General features: G+C 35.1%; 1 protein-coding gene and 1 long non-coding RNA gene across 2 annotated transcripts; one reads left to right on the forward strand and one right to left on the reverse strand.

Moving 5' to 3' along the window:
* The first annotated feature begins 209 nt into the window (after positions 1–209).
* LOC145214979 (uncharacterized) lies at positions 210–5,017 on the forward strand. The gene is made up of 11 exons (XM_080083662.1): positions 210–282; positions 422–577; positions 941–1,066; positions 1,173–1,322; positions 1,524–1,643; positions 1,852–1,965; positions 2,395–2,480; positions 3,284–3,380; positions 3,675–3,780; positions 3,851–4,006; positions 4,743–5,017. The coding sequence occupies exons 1-11, from the start codon at positions 210–212 to the stop codon at positions 4,939–4,941; spliced, it is 1,383 nt and encodes a 460-aa protein (XP_079939788.1). The 3' UTR covers positions 4,942–5,017.
* Positions 5,018–5,579: 562 nt separating this feature from the next.
* Positions 5,580–7,547, reverse strand: LOC145209324 (uncharacterized). Its single transcript, XR_013855064.1, has 3 exons — positions 7,453–7,547; positions 6,538–6,674; positions 5,580–6,059 (listed from the first exon to the last, which is right to left on the reverse strand). It is a non-coding gene; the product is annotated as an uncharacterized LOC145209324 (long non-coding RNA).
* Between the last annotated feature and the right edge of the window lie 3,110 nt (positions 7,548–10,657).

The following is a 10,657-nucleotide window of genomic DNA, read 5'->3' on the forward strand; positions in this document are numbered from 1 at the left end:
TTATCAAGAGCGAGTACTGTAAAGTGAAGCACTGTGTGTAGTAGCAAAGTGTCCTTTAAGTTGTACGAGTGATCTATGCAGTCTTTGACGACACTAGTCAAATTTGGTTTATCTAAAATCTACTGGTTTAGGTAAAAAAACGTAAGCAAGGGTTTATTTTAAAAAACGACGTCGTTGGCGGTAGGCATAGTCTAATTAAACTTACCAAAATGTTGATGAAAAATGAACAGGTTATGTTGATCATCATTTTGTTCCTGCTACAAAATAGCAAAGGATTCCAGGGTATGTGAAATGGATTATCAAAATTAAAATCCTTAGTGTTGTGTTCATCAGCAAAACAGTTTGTTGCATAATTTATCATGAAGTAGACAAAATAGTGGTTTTCATTTTTAAACAAAAAACTACAAAAGTCTCTTTACAGTGACTTGCGATACGCAGTTTTCCGATCTGAAACATTCCATCACCTATGTTCTCTGCCCAGCCGACTGTTGGAGGCAATACTCGAACTTATGCGGCGACAGGATTTACTCCAGGGGTCCAATATGTCTAGCTGCAATGCAGGATCAATGGATTGATGGTATAAATATAAGTTTTGTTTGAAAGTTAAAAGCTTAGTTTTGCATAGTACAGCTCGTTAGTTTTTACTAAAGATTTAATGTTTATTCGTAAAATAGTACAAAATGGGGTACGGTTTCATGGCAACGCTAGCCAATACACCCTATATCTTGTCATCAGCTGCACTGATGTGACCTTATAGGTCGGAACTCTATTTCAAATGCGGCCAACCATTTAGTCATAAATCAGTGCCTGCAAACGCCATGAGATGTGTGAGAAACAACTCATAACTTATATTAGGTTCGGAAAATATTATTTGGTTTAGTTAACGTCATACAAATCTGCTTTATAAGGAACCCAGACAAGTATTGTATTTTGTTCACAGGCGGTGGTGGGCCAGTGGTTGTTTATCGAAACCCGGGTAAACGCAATAATCGCTACAGCGGAGCAAACCGAAACGCCGTGAAAAGTGAATCTTGTTCAGCTGATGGAGATTTCTATTCATTTGAAAGTAGGTGGATTTGCAACTGGCAGCATATAGAGTTTTGACCAGTATTTTGTTAAGACAAACTGAAAAAACAAACGAACAGCACATATTGATAATTATGTCCATGCAGTGACATGCTCAACCCAGGGAGACTCTTCAACTCTGGTCACCCAGGTCAATTGTCCTGCTTATTGCAGAGGAGAGGCGGTGTACGGGTCAGGAACCTACAGCGACAAGTCATCTGTGTGCAGAGCTGCTGTACATGCTGGAGCGTTACCAGGTCAATCGCAATCAATAATGATATTGAAGCGATAAAGTATTGTTAGTCAATTTTTTTTCGAAGATATTATTACTACCTCTTAATCACGAACTTGGATTTTTTTGAAACGTGCATTTGTGATCATTTATTACAGTAAAATGAAGTTTCAAGTTCGTCTGTCGTAAATGTTGACACTTAAACACGATTTTACAACTCTTTCAGATAAAGGAGGAATTGTGATATTTTACACTACGTTGGGTCGAAGTTCCTACAATGGATCCATTTCAAACGGCATTGAAAGCAAATCAGATTCGGCGTCAAAAGGCGCCTTTGCTTTTACAAGTATGTTGTATGTCATGGAGCTTTTTTTCATCTTTTCTTTAAAGTGGTAGTCGGCTGCGTAATTATCCACCATTGAGGAACACGTTAATTCAAGGAATGAAATTAAATGTGGAGTCCCAAATACAATTAAATCTACATTCCATGATTTTTAAGCCTAGTCCTTTTGAAGGGTGTGTGCATTTACATGAGATGTTTCGTTTTAATATAGACATTAACGAATGTGCCAACAATGCTTGTAAACACGGAAGTACTTGTGTCGGCGTGATAGCAGAATATTTTTGTGTGTGCGACCCAAGATACTACGGAAAGTACTGTGAAAAAGGTGAGGTGACTGTTTTAAATATTGTCGTAAGTGCTTTTATATAGGTTCTGTGAATACCTTTATCTGACTGAAGGTATTTTGAAATGTGACGTTTTTTGCAAAAGTTTTCATTAATTTATTTAAGGCAATATTCCAAACAGCAATGGGATTCGAGCCCACGACAATCCTTCTGGGCTAGCGCTCTGCCAACTGAGCTACTAAGGGTCAGTTGTGAAGCCGTTAAAAGTCAAATCACAAGCACTGTTACCCACCTCTTATGCTGCACATGTCAGCAGTAGAGGATCGCCAGATACCGGGCTCGCGCAACCTTAGTCTTGCTGCTCATAACTATAGTTGGAATTTGCAAAAATAAATGTGGGCATATAAATATAAATATAGCAGTTAACTTTCTTGTCCGAGCCACAGAACACATTTTTATTTATTGTCCAGAGTTCACTCATTGTTGGAATGATAACTTGACGGGAAAGTTTGTGATGAAATCTGGAGTTGAAGTCGTTTGTAACAAAGGGTGGTTGGTAAGAAAATCTGACCTGTTTAATATTTAAGTTAGTATTGGACTGATTGCAGTTGTTAAATTCATTGCGTTACAGCAAGTTGATGTTACGTGACATCCTCATTTACTTTAAATGACTTAATCAACTGACAAAACACTATTATCGATAATGTTTTGACTGCAAATACGACCAAAATTAACGATTAATGAAGTCTAGGGTTTTATTGTATGTTCTTTTTTCTTCCGGCGGTTGAAACTACCTGGCAGGGTTTCTTTCAGTAATTTATTTTTTCGAACCAACCACCTCTCCTTATTTTGTCGAACCCAACCACCTTTCCTTAGCACAGGTGGTTAGACTCTAGGATTCTAGGACTCCCTTGTGAGCACCCGCCGCACAACGCCTAATGATACGGTGTAGGTGCAACGCGTTGTACTTTGTTGAACTACTATCCACCAAATCTGCCCGACACGTTTTAGCGTTCCATAAAGTTTTGCGCAGCTTTTTTCGGCTTGGTGATTGTTTTAGTGCTATTGCTTCCTATGTCGTCTTTCACCAAGCGAAATAAACTCAATTCAACTCAACATAACGTACAAAAAGACATGCACAATGAACATTAACATAGACAATGGCCCATACACGACGTTTTATGACTTTTCGAAATGAAGTCTGACAACTAGCTGCTTACATAGGGTCGATTGGAATTAACTTTCTTCGAGTATTTTGAGAAAATTTGTTAGTTTTTCGAAAAGCAGCTAGTTGTCAGACTAGTTGTCAGATCAGAATTTGTCGAAATCAATTAAACCTCTATATCGCATGTTCTGTAGGTGTTTCAACGTCGGTTTGACGGCAGTGTGGATTTTCAAGTTTACTGGTCAGACTACAGAAACGGGTTTGGAAGTTTGAATGGAGAGTTTTGGTGGGGTGAGTTCAAAGTATAAAACATGTCATTGATTAAAATACATGATGTATCACTGTAACATTACATATTAATATTATTTATAATTATTTATGGTAGCATGATTAAAAAAAGAATCTTAACAAAACGATATGGGTAAAGATTAATGCTTTTAGCGACCTTTTTTCAATCAAAAGATACATGTTGGATTGATAAAATATTAGATATTATATACTACAATTTATTAGAACGTTAACATAATAAAGTGTGTAACTTTATATTTTAATCACCTAAACTGCCATATTTTTGTTATGGTATAGGACTTGAAAAATTGCACATCGCAACAAAATCATTTCAATGCAACCAATGTCGACTTCGTGTCGAACTTAAAGACATCGATAATGAAACAGCGTATGCTGAATATAGGTAAAAAAGTAACAAAAAATTTGTAAAAAAAAACTGACAATGATACAAACCAAACAACTCAATTATTTAGTCAATTTCGTGTGGGTCCGGAAAGCAGCTACTATCAAGTGTGTGTAGGAGGACAATACACTGGGACTGCAGGTGACAGCATCAATACCGAGATTTTCTATCACAATTCGAACGGAATGAGGTTTTCCACCAGAGATCGAGACAACGACTACTCGTTGTAAGTTTCTAACACAAACAGTATACTCTATTTTATGGGTCGGCAACCTTTTAGGCGACGCGTGCCAATTTTTCTATGCGTTAATGACCTCGCGTGCCAACGTTTTTCTAAATAATAGCGGTTCGTGTCAGCAGATATCAATAATAAAGAGAAAGCAGAGTGTTTTATGCATATAAGGCTAATTTTAACACAATGGCATGATAGAAACTAAAAACAAGCAGTGTATAACAGGTTAAATTTTTACTTCAATACAAACACGCAAATCGGTTGGCGTCGCGTGGGTTGCCGACCCCTGCTCTAGTTGATCAATGGATGTAATAACCTATATTTGGAAAAGACTATCGAAATAAAATGCATGGATTTAAAATCTTTTTTTATTTGCTTTCTTTATGTTAAAAGTTGTCAAAAGTTGTTGTGTATTTTCATAAATTGGAGACTACAAACACATTTATCTTTATTTTGCAAGATTACCCAACCTTTTTTCAAATTTAAGCTAATCATTTTTGTCAGTCTTCAATCTTAAAAATGTAAGTTAGAACTTATAATATAATGTTTCGATAATTTGCAAAACTAAAGCAAATTAGTTATTGACCACGCCAGAAACCAATCGGACCAAAAACTCGCATTAATAGGTCACGAAATACATAATTATGTTGAAAAGTGCTGATTTACACCGAGAAGCTTGAAATTGAGCTGATATCATAATAGCATTTAAGTTTATAAATATGTGTTTCAGATTTATTCATTGTGCTGATTTCTCGCGACGGGAAGGTGGTTGGTGGATCAACAGTTGTTCTCTTGCTTCTCCTAATGGGGCTTGGAATACGTATCCCGGATGCTCAAAGCAGGGATTTCCTTGTCGTGCTTGGTGGCAAACTTACAAAAACAGCATTAGACTTATTGGAACTGAACTAAAATTCCGGTGTGACATCTAAATGAGTGATTGGCAACCACCGATCAGTGACCGTAATCGGGCCGTAGACTTTTTCAGTTGAACTGCTTTAATGATTTATGTACTACAAGCAAATCCAGATATGGAACGATTAAAATTGTGTTTATTTTTTGAGTGCTGAATATTTATTGTTTTTTTTTTTCAAATCAGCTATGCTTAAAATTGTAATCCCTTTTAAAGTGTTGTCGACGTAAATACCAAAATAAAATTGCCGCAATGAAATTATCACGATAAAATGACTGCAATGAAAGTGCTGCAATAAAAATGCAATTTCTAAATCTTATTTCTTAGCAAATAAACTTTATATACGAAAATCTTTGTCATGCGTGGCCACCTTAAGGATTTTTTAAGGTTGGTCAGTTCTTAACTTGAGGAAAAGTCGTTAATTGTCTTGAATGTGATCTTTAATTGTAGTATGGTTGATCAGCAGATAAAAAAAAAACAATCATCAGTTAAAAAACAGTAACTATTAAAGACTTTTTTGTGTGCAACCACGCTCAGTTGAGAAGAAGGTGTTCCAGTGCTGTTCTGTTGTTTGAATGATTATGACACGCTTATATGTAGAACAGTTCAAAAAGAGACAAAAGACAGAATGGCTGCAACAAAAAGATCTGGTAGGACTTGGTGCGATTTAATATATACTACGAATCAAAGTGGGCTTAAGTATCTTTCCTAAGTATCCCAGTTAAAAATATATAAAATTGTTGACATAAAAAAATCAAAAAATAAAAGTTTATGATGTCATTGCACAGTGTGTGGACACTGGACTATCATTTTGCTTTTTATGTACAGCAACGGCATTAAATTAAATAAAAAGAGTGCCATTTTGCTGGAAAATGCAACTTTATTTTAAATCAATTGACCGTGAAAAATATTATTGATGTTTTAATAAGATTCCATTTAAAGTATTTCGATGTTTTTCTGAAGGTAGCGGATTTATCTTAAACTTTCTGTTCGTTTATTGCGTTGTTTGGTTGTTGGACGGCTGTTGTATTATCTACTTTATTTCTCTTGTAAGCCGAAAAGATTGCCAACCCACCAGATACAATTGATACAGCTCCACTAACCCATCCAAAGTAGAGACTCTTGCCATAAACATATCTGCAAAAAGACGTAAAACAAATAAGAATTGGACACCACACCACTAAATGTATTGACCGTGGATGTGATCTACTGCTTGACAACATTATAAAGTTTAAAAGCTGTCAGAAACATGCAATTGGGTTGGTTTTTGTCAAAACTTTTATAATTTAAATTAGTGCACCACCTTTGTAAAACGAGCCCTTCTTTAAAATCTTTAACTTTTGTTTCAAAAATTGCCGGTTAGCATTACAGGCTACTGTCAATAGACTTTTTGTAACAGAACTGGTAAAAAATGTCCTCCTTGTATTAAAATCATATTTTGGGGGGTCCGCAAATTTAGATAAAATGCCTTGAGGGTTGCGTGCCACTAAAGAGGTTGAAGAGCACTTATCTAAACAACACCAAATGTGTGAAATTGCGCGATTGTGTTTCTTGCTGGCTTGACAGTGGATAGTTAAATACTTAAAGTATTAGCCAAAGTTTAATTGCAGCATACCTTATTGTTACTAAAAAAACTCTTTGCGCTGTCTCTTGGTTGTTGATATCAAGTTTCTTTGCGTACAATGAAACTGCTACTAGAATCAGCACCCCGGCAGTTATTCCCAATGCTCCGACAACGCAACGGACAATTCTCTGCACATAGAAGGCTTTTTATTGAATACAGATGATGTTGTGTGAAAGCAGACTAACTCATGTAGATATTTGGAAAATGTTGGAAATGCAATTAATTTGACATTTCAATGTAAGTTACATAGGGATTTTTATTTAATGTGGATTCGTCGCATAAAGTTTGTTTTTGTTGTAAGTATCGCCTCTATTTTAGGATAAATGAAAATAGCTAAAACTACTTTCGACAAAATAATTTTGTTTGATAGACAGACAATTTCACAAATTATTTACGTACACTTTTTAAAAACCTTTTAGATTTTGTACACAGGTAACTGTTCGGACATTTATTGTGTTTTAGATGTTTGTCAAACTACAGATATAATAAATGCTTTTCATATATTACATGAAATTCTGTGATTTAGAGTAGCAGACTGCGAAGTTTTGCCGTTATATTTGGGTTCAGGATTAGGTCTAAAATTTCAACTAGACTCAAATAAAACTTGATTCAGGCCAGACTTCGCACATGCCACTCGTTATTGCTTGTAAGATGAGACTAACTATACAATTTAACAGTCGCATCACCAGATTTTAAGTGGGATTGTAGAAAAAACATACCTTGAAATAAAATTCGCCTCGCGGGCTAAGTTTGGAAAGGCGACGCTAGTGCATGTAAACTATGCGGCCCGCGCAAATCATTAATAAACTTATCCGGCCGGCAGTGAAAAATGTTTGGTGACAAATCTATATTTCAGACTTGTACTTTCGGATTCGGGTCCTCTTACAGCCAACCCAAAACACATACCTTTGGCTTAGATTTTAGGCATGGCCAAAAGTCCAGAACAACTACTAGATTCCAAAAAGCCAAAATTGAAAGAACCAACGAGGCAACTCCCAAAGCTCGAGCTGTAATAGAACTATGAATTATTTGATAAAATAAATTAAAAACTTTAAAGGCTGGCTTTCTTTAAAAAACCTAAAAGATCCAAAAGTGTTAGGTAATTTTAATGATTCTAGTAATTTAGACAAATCATCTGTTACGGTTCTCTAAATAAGATAAGATGTGATATGTGATAACATTATTTTTCCTGTGAAAGTCACTGGATAAATAACAAAAACGCGCAAACAACTGTAACTTTGCGTCAAGTTTAGAAACGAAACAAAAGTAATCGGTACAATGAAAATCCTTACCTCTTTTCATGTAAAAAGGAATTCCTAAATAAAATCGATCATAATTGTCACAATCCATATTTCCCGTTGAAAATTCCTGGCACTTGATCCACAGGCCTTTATACTACAAAAATAATTGAATGGTTGTAAAAATATTTTAAACAGAAAAGTTTGTTTGAAAAGTATGAGATCTTTTCAAGAGATTTGCCTACAGTACGAGTAAATCTTTAATTTGAAATAAACCAATATTTGAATAATTATCGTCGTTTAGTCTGTGTAACCAAATAGTATGGGCTATTCCCAGAGTGGCTGCATGCTTCACAATTTAAAAACAGAAAACCGGCCTCTGTTTAGTTCAGTTGATCAAGGTACTAGAAATTATTGGTTTCATCGAATCAAATTTACTTTAGACAATAAAACATGCTTATGAATTTAGGGGGATGGATTTTCAACTGCTTAGAACAAAACTAAACCAGAAAACAGTCACCAAAAACTTTCCAAATCTTGGTTCAACAATACGAATCCAAGCGAAAATAATTTTGATGTGACTCTTTGCTTGATATATAGGACAACTAAGCATGGAAACAGCGAGGTCGCATTCGAATAATTAGTCTCACATTAAAACTACATTAAGAGATGTACTCAGAAAAACAACCTTTTTTACTGAGACAAAACTACACCAATACTTGGCCCTTTCTTACTCAAAACTTACTATGATAATGTTGTCTAGTTTTGCGTCTTCTGGGTCGTTTAGTGCCCAATACGGTGAAAACACAGCAGCACAACAAAGTCCAAAACCAGCTAACAGACCAGTCAAGGAAATGTATTGGACAATAACAAACATTCCGGTTCAAATTTTGCTAAAAATGAAAACCTAAGCCAACGTCTGGATTGTAAAGAAAATACTTTGTTTTGCTCAACACATAAATACAAAATAGAAAAAAAAATAACCTTCATTTACAAGTGCGCCGTAAAAATTCGTTATTATCATTGAAGCTCCAATGCTTTTGTTTAATTAGAAACAAAATGTGAATATGTATGCCAGCGCTATAGAACTTCATTTTAATCTTGTTTGTTACGCAAAGAAATTCAAACAATCACATCAAAGATACAAAAAAATGATTTTTGACATGTTTTTGTGGTTTAGAAAGTAAAATTTGTAACTAACAAAAAGGTACAGTTTGTTAGTGTTGGACATTAAAAACACTGCTTTTAAACATTAGTATTTAATCTAATTGTATCGTATTTGCTTTACAGTTTATTGGAACTTTAAATCAAGGTTCAACAAACACGTATTTTGATGTTCGTCCCACACAGCAATGTAAAGAAAATTTTGAGGATCTATGCGTTCAGACATTGAATGTGTGCCAATGAAGCTTATTAAGCCGACTTTGTCTGTAAATAAACACAGCCTTGAGTTTACAATGAATTTTAGTAGTTATTTTCAACAAATAAGATATAACATCCATTTATGTACATAACTCTTTTGAAATGTTAGCATACAAACAAGGCATTTCAAAACAAGCAGAATTTCGAGGTAGGCTAAATGTAAGCAAAAATACATCAAAATAGTTATTATTATTTCTTCTAATTCTGCACTGAAGTTAAACAATAATAACTTACTGGTCTTTCCGAATTTTATTCACTACTGCTAAGACTGCTTGGAAAAGAGCGTTAAACGTGCACGAACAAATGGCCGCAAGTGGTTTCAGTACTGCGTAGTTTTGGTGCGTAAAACCGCGTGTGTTGACAATAAAAAATGAAGTTTATTTTCACACCGGGAACATACATCGCTGTAAGAATAATTTTGCACAAACTTCAATGCAAGAATCGACAAATACTCGAACATTCAACAATTGTAAGTGTACTTTGGTTGGGTCATAGATCGGTTGACAAAGCTGACTCCTTAAATGCAATTTCTCGTCTGTATTTTGCTGTTAAAAATTGATTTCCTTTTTGTGGCAGAAACAGATTGGGTTACGTTGTTGTTAATTTAACGTCAGTTTACATTTAATGTGGGGTGTTTTCTTTGAAAGTAGAAAGTGTATTTAAACTTTGTCTTCGTTTATTGTGTTGTTCGGTTGTTGATTGGCCGTTGTATTTTCTGCTATGTTTCTCTTGCAAGCAGAAAAGAATGCCAACCCACCAGCTACAATTGATACAGCTCCACTTGCCCATCCATAACGAAGAGCTATACCATATACCCATCTGAAAAACAAGGCAAAATAGGTAGCAAGTATATATAAGCTATTGCTGCCAGGCATAATATCAAGTTTGTAGAGCTCTTCTGGCAAATATAATTTTATTCCGACGTTTTGACGTCCTATACAGGTTGTCTTCATCAGGGTAAATAACACTGAATGTGACGAGTACAGTGCACGATAAACAAAGGAAAAAAGAATGAAACGCAAGCACGTCACAACGCAACAAAAAACACCGCAAGTAATATGCCTACGATGTTACAACCAACACGTTGTTTATAACCAACTTTTGCAGATAATAATCATACTAAATTGAAACTTAATTGTACACTTAAATCAGTCTGTGTCTTTTTATGCAATGTAATACAGTACACCTGGCGATAACGTTTTTCTATAGAATATTGCACAACGAAAAACAGATACTGATTTAAGTGTATTAAAGCTTTAGTTTAGTTCGTAATTACACTATGTGAAAACTAGTTAAAATGGTAGAGCTACTACAACTGCCTCACATCGAAAAATTGTTATCTATAAGAGGCACGACTATTTAAAAGAGCAGTCGACCGCTTACTACTTAAGTAACCTACCTGGTTCGTAATACAATACTAGTTAGCATTGTTTGTGTGATGTTATCGAAAT

This window comes from Phallusia mammillata, chromosome 1, assembly GCF_965637545.1.
Source record: "Phallusia mammillata chromosome 1, kaPhaMamm4.hap1.1, whole genome shotgun sequence".
NCBI lineage: Eukaryota > Metazoa > Chordata > Ascidiacea > Phlebobranchia > Ascidiidae > Phallusia > Phallusia mammillata.